This window comes from Gloeophyllum trabeum (genome assembly GCF_000344685.1).
Source record: "Gloeophyllum trabeum ATCC 11539 unplaced genomic scaffold GLOTRscaffold_00002, whole genome shotgun sequence".
Lineage (NCBI taxonomy): Eukaryota > Fungi > Basidiomycota > Agaricomycetes > Gloeophyllales > Gloeophyllaceae > Gloeophyllum > Gloeophyllum trabeum.
The window spans coordinates 502,099-519,210 of NW_006920411.1; the positions used below are offsets into that span (position 1 = coordinate 502,099).

Here is a 17,112-nt window from a genome sequence, read left to right on the forward strand (position 1 = left end):
ACAGCAGTGGGTGTACTTTATGCTCACTGAATACTCAGCCCGAGAGCCTGAGAGCTTCATTAAATGTCTTATAAGTTGCTTCGAACTCATTTGACTATGTTATGTGACCCCAATCGCCCACCCACTGCTGTTAAAGCATTTCAGCTACTGCCGTTTTTGGCATGCTTAGTCAGACTCGGTGATCTCGGGGAGACGATTTGTTCCAGCCGTCCTATAGCGTTCTCCTCCTCTTGTTCGTTCTGTATCCGGTAATTCTCATATAATACATTTTCTTACGTAATATTTCACTTCTGCCCTAGTAATTAGAGGAGCGCGAACGCTAAGGACGGGTGGTTTAGGAGCCTGGGTCGACAAACGCCACAGCCAGGCAGGTGCCGCCGGCTATGCTAGTGCGCTAAGCGCCCATTTCAAGGCAGCCTCTCCAGCCACTGCCAGACGGCGAATGATGGATGTGATAAACATACGTCGGCGTGGGCACCTGTTGTTCCGGGTGCTTGGGAACATCATCAAGTATATGATATATGGGTGCAGGCATTCGGACAGCCCTAGGGCTGAACGCTGCCTGCTCTGAACCATCTTCTTCCCCCCCTCCCCACTCCGCCTGCAGCTGTCTCTCTCTGGAGGGCTATAATGTCCACTAGCAGGATCAAGTCAGACAAGTGGCAATAAGATTTCATCGGAAGGTTCTGTATCAGTATTAGAGCAATGCTGAGGTCAGTACACTATCGTAGGAGCAAATAGAGTGCAAAGACTGCTCGATCGTCAACTGGTCACCCGCTGACATTTCTTGCGAGCAGCGTCTTCTCTTCAGTAGATGCCTATGATTTGCAGCGTAGTCGGTGAGTAGAGCTGGGAAGTCATGAATGTTACAGTCTAAGTGGGTCTCACCCGTATACGTATGTCTATCAGATACATTTGTTTTGCCAGTTTTTGCATTCTGGTCTACGACAGTTTCCTGACATTTCAAGACGAAGTATGTATCTACAGCTGTCCACCTTTTGATATGGAAGAATTAAATCTCGGGTTAGCTCCATTATGTTTGGCCTATGCTGAAGCCGCCCCACACCCTAGTTTCAGTGATGTTCCTGGTCAACCGATACGGCAACATGATCTTGCTGGCACTTCTCAGCTCACAAGCAGCTGGATCATGGGTTCCACAGGATCATATGGTTTGTCTAAACTATGCGCTAAGTGCGTTCATGCCGATGAAGGACCTCCACTATAGTCCTGTGAAGCATTCACTATCACAACAAATCTCCTAGTGCTTGTCTCGCTCGCATCTATCAACGGTGAATCTCGTTCTTGTAACTGTAACGAAAACTATGAAACAGTAGACACCGCAGCGGGCGTCCCTTTAAGGAGAGCATGGGCTGCTTGGGAGGGCCGCGACCGACCCAACATAACGGCAAATCTTTATCTGACATTCACGGCCTATGCCATCCCAAGTGCCGCTTTGCTGATCTATGGTAGCGCTTCGGGGCAAGGTGCGTGGTGTATTTAGTCCCCAACTCATCTGCCAACTCCCGACACGCAGCCGGAGGGCGGACTGGCACATATGAAACATGCATTAATCATCTACCTCGTAAGTCAATAAGTAGAGACGCAAGGCACGAGCTCACGAACTGACCACCCGATAGGATGGCTTGTGCGTTGATGCCATGCTTCATCTGCACGCTACCAATGACTGACGGGGACCTCCGAAGTGGGTGTTCTGGGTGCCAAGGTAGGCCCGAATTTACATGCCATAGTACGTTTTAGACTCATGAGCGCCACAGCATAGCGCTCAATACCACAGCGTTCACCTTAACATCATTGAAGCTGCGTCGCCATTTGCAACCACTTGGTTCCTCCTACATTGTGAAGACCGCCTACAACGACTGTGAGAGCATTTTCATGTCGCGCTTCGCGTCTCCGTATACTAATCTCTGCTGTAATATAGCTTTGCTGTGTTTCATAGTAAGTTCACTTCCCGTGATGACAAGCCGCGACTTGAAAGTTCGCCTCAAGTTCTCCGTCACGATCGACGTCTGGAATATTCTCTACTGGTAAGTCAGTCGGGTTGATTAAGAAGTATTCCCTAACACTGACAATCCGACAGGGCTCTCAGTGATTCAGTCAGTACCACGATCCGCTCCGACTATATCTGACTGATCTGATTTTGCAGAGATATCGCCACACACTGTCCCTAATGTACGTCTCGTCGCCGAATTCATGGTCATGCCGATTGCTGAAGGGCTCCTCCCAAGGTTGACCCTGGCATTGACGAACGTCGTGAGCCAGCGTCTCGTCGTTCGACTTCGTGCGAGCGATGAACTGGACTATAACGAAGACCATATACTCGGCACGTTCTCGAAAGAGCTCGACATCATTGCTAGGCCCGCTTCGCCCATGATCTTCGAGGAAGTGCCCAAGTCACCCACAAATAATGTCCGGACAGACATTTACGAATTCCGTCGCCCAGGACGATTGAGCCATATTTCCGAGGAGGTTGAACTGACAGTGCATTGAAGTAGTGAATATGTTTGAGTGACTAGTTCGCACCAGGCACAGTGTAAACACTTGTAATCGTTTGTTGGTCGCCTAATAAATACCGTAGGATCAAAACTGTCGGCGCGAAGAAGTGCATGATCAGTCCCCATTGCCACAAGCACTAAGTTATGTCCCTTCTCCCGGAGTTCTCCGTCACCGACGTGCCACACACCACGATCCCCGGCAGAAGAACCTCCAATATCTACCTAACTAGTAGACCTCTGGACTAGTTGGATCGAGTGGATGGATCCGAAGGCCGCGTCGTGACCCGATTCTGGGTCCCGGCGGGAGTATGTATGCTTTCGCCCCACTGGCTACGGCTCTGCTGCACCGTCGATAGCGCGCCCGATGGATGTCCCGGCTTATGCACGCCGCAACATAGGGTGCGTCAGATCCGCTGATGCAGGCAAGATGAGGATAGGATTCCTTAGATGAGCCTATCACTAGGACTAAAGTGCTCGAGACATCATCATTATGGCTGAGACGTTGAGAGTATTGACGAGACGAACCGTTTTCAACTTCACTATTGACCAACGAACCACCTTATGTCGTTGAAAATCCGCTCGGGAACAGATTCATCTTGGCGACGCAGTCTTGCTCGCATCATCGACGGATTTGCATTGGCCCACAAAGTTCGGAAGTTATTCACGAGTACGTCAGCCGGAGGCCGCTGGGCAGGGTTCTCGGTCATCATGGCCTGTATGAGAGGTAGCAGCCATTCAAGGCCGTAGTACTTCTGATATCGAGTAGGTTTCTGGCTCCTCCATGATAAACGACAGACTCACCTGGTAGAATTCGGTCTGGTAAAGGTGACCTAGGGTGAATATGTCGACTTTGAATGGATCGTATGGGATGATCCTGGAAAGCTCGGGAACATCTTGATCACGTCCTTTCCCACCGACCACAATATGGCGTTCGCCTGGTCGAAATCGAGTAGATAGTCCGAAATCCACGAAGTAATAACGGACCGGCGTATCTATACGCTGGAGAGGTTTTACTTCCCGCAGAGCATCGGGGGATAAAGTCCGTCGGACGGGGTGCCATCCTTCAGGGTACAATGGGTGACCATCCATCATGATGTTCGGACCAGAGCAGTCTCTTGGAACAGTATCAGTAGGCGAAAGTCTGTAATACACGACAGGATAGCTTGCCTGTGTGCCACATTCAAGCTGTGCATAAACGAGAGCCCCTAAGCGCCGGCGTGTCTGAGGCATTTCAGCGTAGGAGAAACACAGTGCGTACCTCCAGGGTCTGAGCTACAAAATCAAACACTTCTCCTATAGCGCCAAACTCCGGGTCATTGAAGGGGCGCAGAAGGGGCATCACCATGAACGCCTTATCAGGCTCTAGGAGGTCGTGAAATACATCTAGTATAGGTACGCAATGGTTTCGAGGATCATGTCTATATTGCTCCGAGGACAGGAAAGATGCTATGCCGATCTCAGGCGTGGACCGTTTGGTATGCTTCAAAATAACGACAGTTCCATCCTTTCGTTTGGCATCTAAAATTTGAGGAATCTGAAAGCACGTTAGCACAGGCATATCGGGCTATTGCACCAATACCTTACTCGCTGTCGTATTGCATCCTCACAGAACTCAGGATCGATGTTCTTGCCTATCCACGACGGCGTCCATCCTGCTTTGTACCGAGGACGAAGTTGGTATCCACGGGATTCAAAGTAGTCGTAGCGATCTCTCCAGGACATCTCCACTTCGGCGAGAGCCCAGACTCCCTCCTCCGTAGATTCGGCATATTTTTGAGCTGTCCTAGGGGATAATCTAGCGTACGAGGGTAGTTCAGGCCGGCTGTTATTCATCTAGACACCAGTGCGCTTGTTCCTTTCTAAGATGACAGTACGTTCAGCCTTATGGTCTCGGTCGCAATCGCCTGCACTGAGGTTGAGCCCGAAGTGTTGGTATGTGTGGACGTGTGGGTCCCACTATGAGAGCTTTGCAATGATGCATCGGGGTCATCCTGCACATCTCGAGTAGTAAACGTGGATCAGCCACGCCTTCTCTTAGTCTAACTTCCGACTATCATGAGGCAACTTCAAGAAGCGTCCCAACCTATGCCAGGTGGGAGAAGTGCCAAGTGATAAATACAGCGTATGGCAGATGGAAAGAGGTTTCCCCTCCTCTTCCTTCTAAACCCCAGTACGCTCCGTTCCTCCATTAACACCCTCAGTTATGGCCGGCGCCGCCGATATTTTTGGATATGTCACAGGGGCCGTCTCATTTGTCGTCCTGATGATTACTGGGTCTCGGACCCTTCTGCCGAGCGTGAAGATCAAGCAACTAGATGAAATCTTGGACGACACCGAGAAGACCTTGCGCAGCGTAGTCGAGGACGGCTTTATCAATGACCAGAGAGTGGTCAGAATGATGTACCAGTCTCTGACTTCGTGAGTACGCGTAGCGCGTAGGGTGTGGTGTTGCGTACCAACCGTACCGAACTATCTCTTTCAGTATCCAGAAACGGTCCAGACATCTTCGCGCCCGAACGAAGTGCGCCACTTCGCTCTGGAAGGAATGGCATGAGTTTTTCCAAGGGCTCTCGAGAACAATCGTTGGATGTATAGAAGAAGCGAAGGATTTGAGGGCTTTGGTTATCGTATGTCAGTAACGACATCGAAGTATAACGATACTCACTTCTTTCCAGTCTACCAGCGAAGAGGAGCGACGTCGTCTAGAGCGCCAGGGTGGCGCTGAAGTAATATTTGTCGCATTACGATCTCAGCTAGAAAACATTAGCGAGGAACAAGCCGCTAGACAGCCCACATACCGGTATGCATTCTTGATTTGTACGCCTGCTGCAATGTGCCAATGTTACGCAGTGACCTTACGCCCTCCACTATCGATCAAGTCAGTATGGACTATGTCTGGGTATCAAGTACCCTTCCCAGCCGTAAGCGTCATCATTGTCCTTGTACCGACATCCGGTTGAAATAGGTTTACTAGATCGAAGCGACCAACCCAAATACGTGGACCCCTTCGAGCAACCGATTGAAGTGGACATCACAGATCAAGCAACGGAAGGCTTTGCCGTCGACTTCGATACGCACTAGCATTGAGATGCGTCAGGTACAGGGTGAAGGGCAAAGCTCGTACCGTTTATTCCTGAGAGATCCTCCATACTTTTACGGTCTTCTGATATGACTATCCCTTATATCGTTTGTGTATCCTGTAACAGATCTTGTCATGCATACTGGTTTATGATGTATCGCATAGCTGGAACAGGGACGAGCCCTGCAGCAGCTCCCCGAATCCGGCCTTGAAGAAAAGCGAGGACGAACTCAAGGTTTGCAATGGCCAGCATTCCCGCAGACCCGAGGCTCGCCATCCCACATTCTCTTACGTCTATATATGTAATCAGTACACGGGCTACCGGAGGGGTCCGCATTCACCTTCGAGAATGGGCTAGACACGGGACTAAGGGGTTCCAATATCCTCAGATTACTTGTGGCTTACAGTGGCTCAGAGGGTTAGTAAGGTTGAGCAATGGTGCAGTTCACTATTCTTCAATACGCAGATATACTGGTACGGCGAGACATTAAGAAGTAGAACGAATGGCTCGACACGATTTCCATCCCCGCCCAGGTTCTTCCCTGCACAGTGTATATGCCATACCTTCTAATCCGACCAACGTCTGGCCATTACACCCCTTGTCCCACGCTGTTTGTCGTAAAGGTTGCCTGTAGCGAGAAGGGCCACTGCCCACTCCGGAAGACAGATAGATCGATGTCAATCGTAATGACTAAGGCCCGCCTGTTTTCGCTTGTTGCGTATGCTGTTTGCATAGTGTCGTTCCGCTGCATTCGAATACAGCGCTTATGGGCCGGTATCGTCCATGGGCGTATAGCGCACGCTGCATACGGCGCCTATGTCGACGGTTGGGCTTGACCCGACCATCTACCAGCGAAGTCGATAACCTGCCCAAGGTTGCCGGAAAGTAGCCAAAGCTCTGCATCACGCGGCGCTCTGCTAAATGTCAATGGTGAACGAGGTTGCACAAAAGTAAAGCAAGTGGCGAGTACATACGCTTATTATCCCGCGAACCATTTTATAATCCGTTCTGAAATAGTTTCATCTTGTCGTCGCAACTTCATTCTCAGTGCAGAAGGATTGATATTTGCACGCAAGGTGGTGAATATGTTTATCGAAGCTTCAGCGGTGGGGCGCTGGCCGGGATCCTGGGCCATCATAGCCTGTATGAGAGGAAGAAGGCACTCCATTCCGTGAAACTTCTGAAGGTACACTCAGTCATTCATATTCCTGCACGTGAATTCGGACGTACCTCGTAAAATGCTGCCTGATATAGGTGCCCTAGAGTGAAAATATCTACCTTGAAGGGATCGTAGGGAGTGGTCCAGGATAGTTCGGGGACATCCTGGTCCCGCCCCTTCCCACCTACTACAAGCTTTCTCTCGCTGTCCAAACGGGTGGATAGCCCGAAGTCCACAAAATAATAGCGTACTGGAGCGTCGACCCGCTGAAGAGGCTTCACTTGGTGGATAGCATCAGGAGAGAGATCACGTCGGACGGGATGCCATCCTTCCGGATAGAGGGGACGGGCATCCATCATGATATTGGGACCCGCGCAATCGCTGAGAAAGATATCAGTGAAGTTAGGAGACAGCAGAATATGCTACTATACCGATGCGCGACATTTAAGCTGTGCATGAATGCAATACCCTAAGCAGCGCAGCTTGAGATTATGGTCCAGTGCAAGGAAATCTACTGACCTCAAGGGTTTGCCCTATGAAATCGAGCACCTCGCCGAAGGCACCGAATTCTGGGTCATCGAAAGGGCGCAACAAGGGCATGGCAAAGAACACCATCGTAGGATCCACAGGATCAGGAAATACGTCTAAAACAGGGGCACAGTGGTTTCGCGGATCTCCTTTAAATCTCTCGGAGCATAAGAACCGAGCTATAGCAATTTCCTGCGTGGTGCGCTTTGTATGTTTGAGCGCAACTACAGTTCCGTCTGGACGAGTTGCATCCAGAATCTGAGGGAGCTTCACTGACTATGAGCTTCAGGTGAGACCGGTTATTGAGCCAAAATCTCACCATCTGATCGATAGCATCTTCACAGAATTCTGGGTCAACATTGGTACCAATCCAGGAAGGTTTCCATCCTGCACGATATCGGGGACGTAACATATACCCTCGGGATGCAAGATATGGCTGACGATCTCTCCACCACATCTCCACCGGGTCAAGCTCCCAAGTACCCTCCTCTGTAGCCACAGCATACCGCTGAGCTGTCGCAGGGGATAACCTCGCGTAAGATGGCAATTCCGATGGGCTGTTGGTCACCATCTAGCTGGGGAATTCGAGGCTCGGGAGCTGGGGATAATTGGTGGGATTAGGGATGCATGCAGCCCGCCAGCGGCGGTGGACAACGGTATTCACGTAGTTGCGATTGCTGCAGTATAATATACAGCCAAGTATGCAAGGACGAGAGTATATGTACCAGCCTGCTTGGGAGAAGCTAGTATATGTTGCAGCTGAGTACGTGCCAGAAAGTGCAATCCTCCCTCAGGCTCCTAAAACCATCCGTCTCGCGTCCTCGTTCCTCTCTACTAGGACACGTGTGAAAATGTTTATATAATACAATCTATTTTTACAGAATTTCCTGATTAAGATGACTAGTGAGGAAGAGGACGCTATGAGACGGCTGGCGGAACTCGTCGTCCGAGCTTTCTCCGCAATTAGGTAAGCCCTCTAAGCGACTAAGAAAATGGCCTTTTCAAAGTCTCGTCGACTGCCCGATCCGGTTATCCGAAAGCGCTCTGTCACGCTCGTCGTGACCGGCCTTGCGTCCTCCTTGAGGACAAGCTAGTTTCCTAGTCAGGCTACAGCTGTCTTCTTAGATCAGATCATTGTGCACACTATGTCATCATCCAGTGAACAGAAGTGGACATTCAAGCGTATCCGAGATCTCGTGCAAGCAAAGCTCGGTAAGAGACCTTGCCTATGGCAGATGAAAGTTGCCCTTGCCCTGTACGAAGGGAAGAAAGATGTTGTAGCAGTGGCGCCAACCGGTGCTGGCAAGACACTCTCATTCTGGATTCCATTACTTATGGTTCTCGAGGACGGACAGGACAAGACAGGTGTGATCATTACCCCTTTAAACCTACTTGGTAAGCAAAGTGCAGAGTCGGAGCTTCTGGCTCGTGCGGGTATCAGCGGGGTAGCAATCGAGGCGAAGACTGCAACGGATAAGACATTCAAGGCACAGTTTTCTAGATATTCTAATACATCATCTTGCTGATGACTGAATCCTTGCAGGATGTGGAAGCTGGGAAGCATAGAGTCCTTGTAGTTAACCCCGAGATCCTATCAATGGAGGGCGGCCATTTCGAGAGGCTGTGGAAGAAGTCGGCCTTCACATCCAAGCTCTTGTACTTCGCGTTTGACGAAGGACATTGTGTGAGCACATGGAGCGAGTTCCGGAACAAATACAAATATATGGCAAATCTCCGGTATCTCATTTCGGAAGCGATACCGTTCTATGTAACTTCAGCCACGCTCCCGGACCCCATTCTCCATGATGTCGTTAGCATCCTCCAGCTACATCCAAAAAATACGGAGTACATCTGTCGATCAAATGATAGACCAGATATCCATCTGGCTGTGCATCGCATGCTGTGGCCCGCAAATTCCTTTCGGGATCTTGATTTCATAATAAAATCTGGATTTAAGGAAGGTGATCCGCCACCTCCGAAATTCCTCATATTTTTCGATGCTCGGAAGGAGACCGAGGCGGCGGTTAAGCATCTACGCTCGAGGTTACCAGAGTCACTCCGGGGTAAAATCAAATATTTCCATTCGGTAATGACCTCCGAGTACCGAGAAGATGAATACAACGCGCTGCGGGATGATGAGATATGGGGACTCTGCGTAACGGATGCATTTGGAATGGTACGTTGCAGAAATAGGAACTGGACTTATATTGAAATGGCTCGGTTACAGGGGCTTGATTTACCTGATGTCAAGCTAATCATACAATACAGAGTCACCTGCGATGCAAATACATTATGGCAACGATTTGGCCGTGGAGCGCGGGGAGATGGACAAGAAGGCATTGCCGTGCTCTTTGCAGAAAAGAGCTTCTTTGACAGCGAACGCGCAAAAGCTGCAGAGAAAAGGGCAAAGAAACCGAAGAAACGGAAGCCACGTACACAGAAGGTCAAGGACTCGAATGCGAAGCGTGCCCGCATCGCTCCTACTACCAGCGAGTCTCACGCATCAGAAGACGAAGATGATCCTGATGCTGATAGTGATGGGATGTCAGATAGTACGGCACCAACAGATACTGAGGCTGGCAGGGCCACTGTACCAGAGACATCCGGAGCCGGACACGGGGAGCAAGGCAGGGCGCAGAATTTGGAGAAAGTCGCTGAAGATGCTGAGCTGGAGGAAAGGCGAGCTGTTTATCTGGAGCCGTTGAAGCGAGACGAAACAACTATACGCAACGCGCAATCAGCACGTTTGCTCCATCCAGTAATGGACGATTTCATTAACGCCCCGACACGGGGATTTTTGTGCCGGAGGAAACCCATGTCATTGTTCTTCTCGAACGACAAGCGTGGTGAGTCCTTCTATAGATCCGATTTTGGAGAGTATTCTCATGACCGTATGCTAGCCTGGGATCATCAAGATTGCGATAAAGGCTCACCTGCAGGCTGTTCGCGCTGTCGTCCCAAGCAGTCCCGACTCTGCTGTGATCTGTGCTCCCCCCTCGAGAGGTCCTTGACTCTATTCGGCTCCTCGGACTTGGATGCACCGGCGGCGAAGATGTCCAAGAGATCCCCACTCAAGCCATACGACTACACCGATAAGACTCAAGAATTGCTCACGGAGCTTCTCGACTGGCGTCGACGAACAGCACCACTCCAGCTTTCAAGCTCAGCCCTGAAGAAATTCGGCCCCGATGTTTTCATTGGCTTGAAGACATTGCAACGGGTAGTGGACTGCGCGCACCATGGCAAGATGAACTCAGTCGAGAATCTCAAGCGCGAAACAAGCTGGAAGAGCGACTGGGCTGATCGACACGGCCTGTCGCTGCTGGAGACTGTGCAGAAGTTCTACCCGCAGGCCGAGCCGTCAGTGCCTCCGAGCGGGGGGTCGAAAAGCAGCGTTTGTAACGTGCTCACGGACTCTTCTGCAGCGAACACCGATAACACCAGTGCGCGCAAGCGGAAGCCGGTGACTTGCAGCCGTTGTAAGCAAGTCGGACACAACAGTACGTGCTTGTATCAGATCGTGTAGTCTCTCTCAGTCCCATCCCTGTACCATAGATCGAAATGCGAAGTGCCCACTGAAATCAAGCCAATCTACCAATGTACCTGCCACAGACAGCGAGAATGCGCCACCGGCGGGACCCTCAAATACAGCAAATGGTGAGTAGCCAGTACTTTAGATTCACGCCCAAGTCATCACTCCGTCTGCTAGGTTATACGGTCATCCAGTTCCAGATCAACCTCGACAATCCCCCGCCTTGCTAGTTCATCATACATCGAGATCACCGTCATCACCGTCGACATTTTCTACATCAACCCACTCTTCCGCATCATCTTGCTTTGTTTGTTTTTGTGTAGTATAGAATTGCATACCATCCCGTAGTGTATCGGGAATGATATGTGCCGATTTTCGCCCGGGAACCTCTGCGTGAGTGGCCATCTTCCTCATATATGTTACGAGCTTATTGATCGTCTTCTGCATCATAGGTGGAGAGTGCTTGAAAGTCCTGTGGTCCATAACAAACATCTTTTCGAAATTGATTCTCATATTCTTCATGACCCCGATCAAGCTGGAATGCATCAGTATATGATTTTTCGTATGGTTCGAGTATTTGCCGCCGTAAATCCTCTGTTGTAATATCATCAGAAGACTGGTAATGAAGCCTCAATTCTGCTTGCCTTGATGTACAGGTTATTGTGCTCTACCCACCAATCAATCCCTCGGAACGAATGTGGTTTGCCTTTCGGGTTGCAGAGAATATTCATCCGGATTGCGCGCCTTCGAAAGGTTAGTTTTCAACCACTGTTCACCGTTATTTCACTTACTTCAGTCTCTCAGGGTATACGAAATGAACGTCGTGTAAGAACTTCACCATCTGCGTTGCGTACTTATGCTTCCCGCACGCGCGGAAAATAAATACCCAAGGCATGAAGCAATCCTCCACCCGGCCAATGTCACCTGCGTTCATGGCGTAGGTCAACTCTTCGTACAGCAGGCAGTGCTGATTTTTGAGGAGGGTATTCTCATACTGTTCGTCTCGGACTTTCCCCGGCCGAAGCCGCTGCGTAGGGAGCTCCTGACCGGCGACATAGTTACGCACAAGGTGCGAGGAAACGGTCACAATCTCCTCCCACGTTGGTTTTGCAGCGGCCCATTTCTCTAGGCTGTCGATGTTGTGGTTTAGCTTGTGCACCTGCTCTCTCCAACAGTCCAGCCGTGATGCAATGCCAACGTGCTGGATGACTTCGTGCATCCGGCGGAAACCAGGTTTGCTTGATATTTTCCCTGTTTCTTTTGGCCGAATCTCACCGACTTGTTTCAGTAGGCTTGTCTCGTCATCACGCGCAGCCCTAGGACTAATGAAGATCTTCCATATTGCATCGGCACATGCCATCTTCAAATGGAAGAGCCCCATAACGAAGACGACAAACTGGAAACGCCGCCATGGCGTCGACTCCTCGCTTCGCGATTTCTGGAGGCTCTGGACACGCTCGCACGTTGAGAGATCTCCGTGGACCAAGATGACGTGATCATCTATGTCTGCGGAATCTTTTGGAGTCCGCGGCTCACGCTTGTCACCAATACCGCCTTGCCGAAAGAGGTTCTCCATAGCGTTCGCATTGCCCTGAACTGTCGACTGGTTTTCATCCATTGCTGCGGCGGGAACCTGCTTGGACTTCACTACTGGAATGGAATCTATCGGCTCGGGATCGGTGAGTTCTTTCACAAACTGCTGGAAGTATGGTGGACCGTGTGATAGAAGGTCACGCAGGAACGCCCAAGCATTGAAACGCTGGCGGCGATCCAAGCCTGACTCATGCTCTTCTTCGGGATGTAAGTCCAATAGTTCTGTCCAGTCGATGTCCTCATTTGCTGACTTATAGGTTTTTGGGTTATTTTGTGATTTACGCCACAAGTCCTCCGAGCACTGCAAATCCTCGCGTGTAACGCCATGGTCAAGCTGTAGAAGTGTCCCGGAGGTCAAGTGCAAGATAGGATCCTCCGGGTTCTGGACGGTGGGCACGCTGTGCTTAATCTCAACATCGAAATTGTCATATGCATATGCCGCAAGAAGGGTGCGTCCGAGTTCCCTTATTTCGCGTCCAGCCTCCTCTGAGAGGCTTGAGATGGCGTGATCGATGGCTGAACATGATATCGAGATGCCTAGCTGCGATAGGAGCTCAATGACGGCTTCGGGCGCATTGCAAGAGTGCAGGAATATGCCGACCATGCTCTGAAGTACGTTGCAACGTTGGTTCGTACTCTGCATCATGACGCTCATGCACAGCACCTTCTTCTGTTTGTTATGTCAGCTGCTTTTCTTATGACACCCACCGCTGTGCTCGTACTCACCATTGTAAGTACCGCGTCGTCCCGTTCTGCTGCCTTATACGGGTCTTGCTCACTCTCCGGATCATCTGGATCCTTGACTAGATCGGGTAAGTCAAACTGCTTCCACAGTGCATCTTCATCATCCGAAGCCGGTACATCTTCATCGGCATCCTGCATGATGGTGTCTTCATCACCACCCGCAGCAGCGGCAGGTGCTGTTCCATGACGACGACTATAGTTTCTGTCAACAGATCGCTTCGCCCGTGCAGCATCGCGCCGCCGCCGCTGAACAAGTACTGAATCCGCGGAGAGCATCACCCCAAGCATATCCCATACGAGCGGTGCCAAGGTACGCATATGGTTCGCTATGTCCTCCAAGTCAAAACTCTCTAATACAGCATTGGTAACCGTCTGTGCGTGGAAGTGCAACCCAGTTTGCGTGTGCGTCAATGCGGTGATCTGTTTCGAATATGTTTCCTTCAGCAAGGTGTGTGCCGATTGCATTGTAGCTTCGCGGCTCGCTGGGTGTCGAGAAAACCGCTGAATGATATTTGGTGCATTGACAACTAGCTCCTGTACTGACTCATGGCCCTCAAGATCTTTATTGTCGAGCAGCGAGAGGACAAGATCAGACACAGTACTCCGTAGAGCCCTTAGGGAATCCAGGACTCCCCACAGCTGTCCGGTAGATAGGACCATGTTGGATGGGATTATTGCATTTCTTTCTCCCTGTCATTCTATATAATACTCCGCATGTTGTACTGCCTACAATATGAACAGTATGTGCATGTTCTAGCTTCCTCAAGGAGGACGCAAGGCCGGTCACGACGAGCGTGACAGAGCGCTTTCGGATAACCGGATCGGGCAGTCGACGAGACTTTGAAAAGGCCATTTTCTTAGTCGCTTAGAGGGCTTACCTAATTGCGGAGAAAGCTCGGACGACGAGTTCCGCCAGCCGTCTCATAGCGTCCTCTTCCTCACTAGTCATCTTAATCAGGAAATTCTGTAAAAATAGATTGTATTATATAAACATTTTCACACGTGTCCTAGTAGAGAGGAACGAGGACGCGAGACGGATGGTTTTAGGAGCCTGAATCCTCCCTACAAAGTTAAGGACGCGAGTCGCTATAAATGGAAGGCCGAGACACTGTGCGGTAACCCCGCAGCGTTGCGAAGGACTTCGTCTGAAGTCGGGGCGACTCGCTTCGGAATGGGAATCCTAAGGCGGTGAGGAGGTTGTGTACTCACTGCAATTCATTCGTACACCGGTAACACCACCTCCCATGATCATGAGAAGTTGAATGGTTTTGTATATCAGTACACATGTAGTTTCAATTTTTTGAAATTGAACCCCAAAGTATAATACCAAGTGAAGGCTTTGTGTATAGATTGGCCCTTGTCCGGACTCAAAGTGCCACAATGTCATCAATATCGGCGCCTTGCAATGACTGCATGATGAGACAGAGAACAAAAGAAATTTTCCAAGTTGCGTACGGAGTGAAGACAACTAGAATCATCACAAGTGAAAAATATTGTCCATGGGTGGGATTGAACCTCGAGCTCATATCATTGCATCTCACGGCCGTTTTCCTAACCATTAAAGTAGCGCTAGAGCCTACCGCACTGTCATCCGTGGACGCAGAGCCTGCTGGCGGCTGCCAGTCCGTCTGTGCTCTGCAGTTGCAGACGCACGTAATGCAGGGAGAGCGGCATGTCACATCTGTGGCGCTCAGCCTCACTGCATGCCCGGCTGGAAGTGTAGGGCATACAGTGCCATACGCTTTCGCCCCCTCAGCACTCAGCACTCAGTACTCAGCACTCAGTACTCAGTCCTCAGCACTCAGCACTCAGCATTTAGTGTTCACGCCGTAGACTGGTCATGAGTCTAATGGGAACATGAAGAAGTTTCATGTCGGACTCTCACTTGGGCTCAGCGACTGGATTACCTTGATGGGCTCGGCCAGGCATCGGGCACGCGCATCCCATGCCTTGTCCGTCTCGTCGCGGAGGGTGCTAAGGGCCCTGATGGAGAAGCTTCGCAGGTATGCTAAATAGGCAGCCATGATTGAGGTGGATGCCCATTTGCCCTTCCAATATCTCATTCATCAGGCTGGGGCCACTTGCGCTTCGATGACTACTTCAGCGGTCGACGTCTTTAGTTACGTCGCAGGCGTCATATCACTCATCGCCCTTGCATATACGGCCTCTCGTGGTTACCTCCCGAGCGTCAGGATGAAGGAATTGCAGGAAGTCCTGGAAGATACAGAGAACATCCTTCATGGCGCCGTAGAGGCTGGATATCTCAGGAACCCGTGGTTCATCTCTAAAGTTCGATATAAACTCAGCTGGCAAGTTGTGTCGGTGTCATCCCTATAGCTGCGACGACTTAATCGTTGAACAGCTTGAAGCGCAAGTCAGATCAGCTACGCGCCAGAAGCCTCTGCGCCACATCACCCTTGAAGGAGTGGAGGGAGCTATTTGCAGGACTATCACGGTCAATAGGTGGGTGCATAAGTCAAGCAAAAGATCTGCGTGCCGCAGTCGTTGTAAGAGACCCGATGCTTTTTATTATACCTAAGGTCAATCTCTGTGTTTAGACGACTAGCGAAGCAGCTCGCCGCCATCTCGATAACGAAGGCCAAAGTGACCCTACGTTGCAGCAGGATTATGCAGAAGTAGGAGGCGAAGATAGGATTGCACTCTATGCTGAACGGGTTGAGCGTGCAAGACCAAGTCGCCGTACGTCGGTCAAGCTCACGGAGGAAGACATGTCGCCTGATCTTTCATAGGCTGTAGAGTCCCAGCCCGTTCGGCATCCTGCCCACCCTCGTTGCATATCAATATCACAAATCCCGTCACTCACCTCTGCGAGCCATTAGGAGGTGTGCATCGATCCATTGCTGACACTTAGAGTGTATACACTGACCTATGGGGTAGAAGGCCAATCGCAAGCTCAAGCTGCTGAGCGCGATTCCGGTAGACCGGAAGCACTACATTACGGGACGGATTCGGACGACGTATCCGTCGCGAGTTTGTTTGAGCCGCCTCCCATCCTCTCGGATGAGGAGCCTGACTCAGTCCCTGGGCTCACTGTGATTGGCAGCACTGCTTGTGAGGTTTAGCAAGCGCACAGGCTATTATGTTACAGTATGAGAGGGTGCTCACTATGCCTCGCAATCTTTGCAGCTTTGTAACATTAGGGATCAGTTTCTGGAGCAGACCTGTATATGGATCATGATGTGCTATCTAATGTTAGTCCCATTATACAATCACAAAAGCATAGCATTGAGGGGGTGCCGAATCATCTTCAATAGGGCACGTTCCATGGAGTGAGTTCAGGTTGGCCCCTGCCGAAGTTGAGAGTCACTGGACCGTACGCTGGCATTGTGGCACTGAATCGATTACAATCCCGAATCCCCGCTACACACATCTTCCAACCTGCACTGGAGTCTCTTCACGAGGGTCACATAACGGCACTCCTTCCAGTTATATGGTCGCAGATACCGCATATTGTGTTGTTCCTGTGTATGGCGGAACGGCGCCTGAGGGAAGTGAGTTTTCATGTTAGAAACCATCCACCTAGGATCCTAAAGCCTTCTGAACAGTTGATACCGTCTATGTGGAGAATGCGCTCGTCTGTCAACACTCCTCCGACAAGCGCATCTAACGGTTATATCTTGACGGTTACCGCGATCCGTTAAAGTACGTGGCAGAATGAAGTGCTACGTACATACATGGGGCATGTAAAATCCATCGTTATCCGTAAGTGCAACGACATACTGGATATAGGCAGCAGCGGGGCTAAATCCACGTCTGACATGGAGAGTTTACTCGTGTTGTGTATGGACGTGACTTACATGATATGCGCCCCCATTACTCATGCCTAAACAGCCACGTATCAGTCCTCGGGGCACGGAGGGACGACGTTGATACCTATACTGCTCGAGTACATTGCTTCTCCCTTCATTGCTAATTCACCCATCTCCCACCTATCTTATGAAC

The 17,112-nt window shown here is 50.5% G+C and overlaps 7 protein-coding genes across 7 annotated transcripts; 4 read left to right on the plus strand and 3 right to left on the minus strand.

The window, feature by feature from the left end:
• Window positions 1-1,463: 1,463 nt before the first annotated feature.
• GLOTRDRAFT_135927 (uncharacterized protein) lies at window positions 1,464-2,508 on the plus strand (the record flags this gene model as incomplete). The annotated part of the gene is made up of 10 exons (XM_007863855.1): window positions 1,464-1,484; window positions 1,535-1,582; window positions 1,638-1,645; window positions 1,704-1,723; window positions 1,781-1,879; window positions 1,940-1,956; window positions 2,008-2,045; window positions 2,099-2,114; window positions 2,165-2,190; window positions 2,247-2,508. 10 exons carry the CDS (start codon window positions 1,464-1,466, stop codon window positions 2,506-2,508), a joined length of 555 nt encoding a protein of 184 aa, XP_007862046.1.
• A 740-nt stretch (window positions 2,509-3,248) lies between these two features.
• On the minus strand, window positions 3,249-4,346 carry GLOTRDRAFT_35157 (uncharacterized protein; the record flags this gene model as incomplete). The annotated part of the gene is made up of 3 exons (XM_007863617.1): window positions 3,249-3,627; window positions 3,761-4,047; window positions 4,098-4,346. 3 exons carry the CDS (start codon window positions 4,344-4,346, stop codon window positions 3,249-3,251), a joined length of 915 nt encoding a protein of 304 aa, XP_007861808.1.
• A 370-nt stretch (window positions 4,347-4,716) lies between these two features.
• GLOTRDRAFT_135928 (uncharacterized protein) lies at window positions 4,717-5,661 on the plus strand (the record flags this gene model as incomplete). The annotated part of the gene is made up of 5 exons (XM_007863856.1): window positions 4,717-4,931; window positions 4,996-5,140; window positions 5,189-5,313; window positions 5,364-5,434; window positions 5,488-5,661. 5 exons carry the CDS (start codon window positions 4,717-4,719, stop codon window positions 5,592-5,594), a joined length of 663 nt encoding a protein of 220 aa, XP_007862047.1. The 3' UTR covers window positions 5,595-5,661.
• A 347-nt stretch (window positions 5,662-6,008) lies between these two features.
• Window positions 6,009-7,760, minus strand: GLOTRDRAFT_109463 (uncharacterized protein). Its single transcript, XM_007863857.1, has 6 exons — window positions 7,600-7,760; window positions 7,272-7,547; window positions 7,184-7,221; window positions 6,824-7,133; window positions 6,568-6,773; window positions 6,009-6,510 (listed from the first exon to the last, which is right to left on the minus strand). Exons 1-5 carry the CDS (start codon window positions 7,735-7,737, stop codon window positions 6,573-6,575), a joined length of 963 nt encoding a protein of 320 aa, XP_007862048.1. The 5' UTR covers window positions 7,738-7,760; the 3' UTR covers window positions 6,009-6,510; window positions 6,568-6,572.
• Window positions 7,761-8,425: 665 nt separating this feature from the next.
• On the plus strand, window positions 8,426-10,134 carry GLOTRDRAFT_35125 (P-loop containing nucleoside triphosphate hydrolase protein; the record flags this gene model as incomplete). Its single annotated transcript, XM_007863614.1, has 4 exons — window positions 8,426-8,725; window positions 8,824-9,456; window positions 9,508-9,814; window positions 9,965-10,134. Coding segments are annotated over 4 exons (1,410 nt in total), but the record flags the coding sequence as incomplete, so codon positions are not given.
• Window positions 10,135-11,145: 1,011 nt separating this feature from the next.
• Window positions 11,146-13,030, minus strand: GLOTRDRAFT_23636 (uncharacterized protein; the record flags this gene model as incomplete). Its single annotated transcript, XM_007863446.1, has 4 exons — window positions 11,146-11,428; window positions 11,467-11,556; window positions 11,604-12,459; window positions 12,688-13,030. Coding segments are annotated over 4 exons (1,572 nt in total), but the record flags the coding sequence as incomplete, so codon positions are not given.
• A 1,791-nt stretch (window positions 13,031-14,821) lies between these two features.
• GLOTRDRAFT_90677 (uncharacterized protein) lies at window positions 14,822-16,777 on the plus strand (the record flags this gene model as incomplete). Its single annotated transcript, XM_007863858.1, has 10 exons — window positions 14,822-14,866; window positions 15,045-15,152; window positions 15,220-15,471; window positions 15,512-15,612; window positions 15,716-15,849; window positions 15,900-15,992; window positions 16,048-16,221; window positions 16,394-16,439; window positions 16,597-16,661; window positions 16,716-16,777. 10 exons carry the CDS (start codon window positions 14,822-14,824, stop codon window positions 16,775-16,777), a joined length of 1,080 nt encoding a protein of 359 aa, XP_007862049.1.
• Window positions 16,778-17,112: the final 335 nt, after the last annotated feature.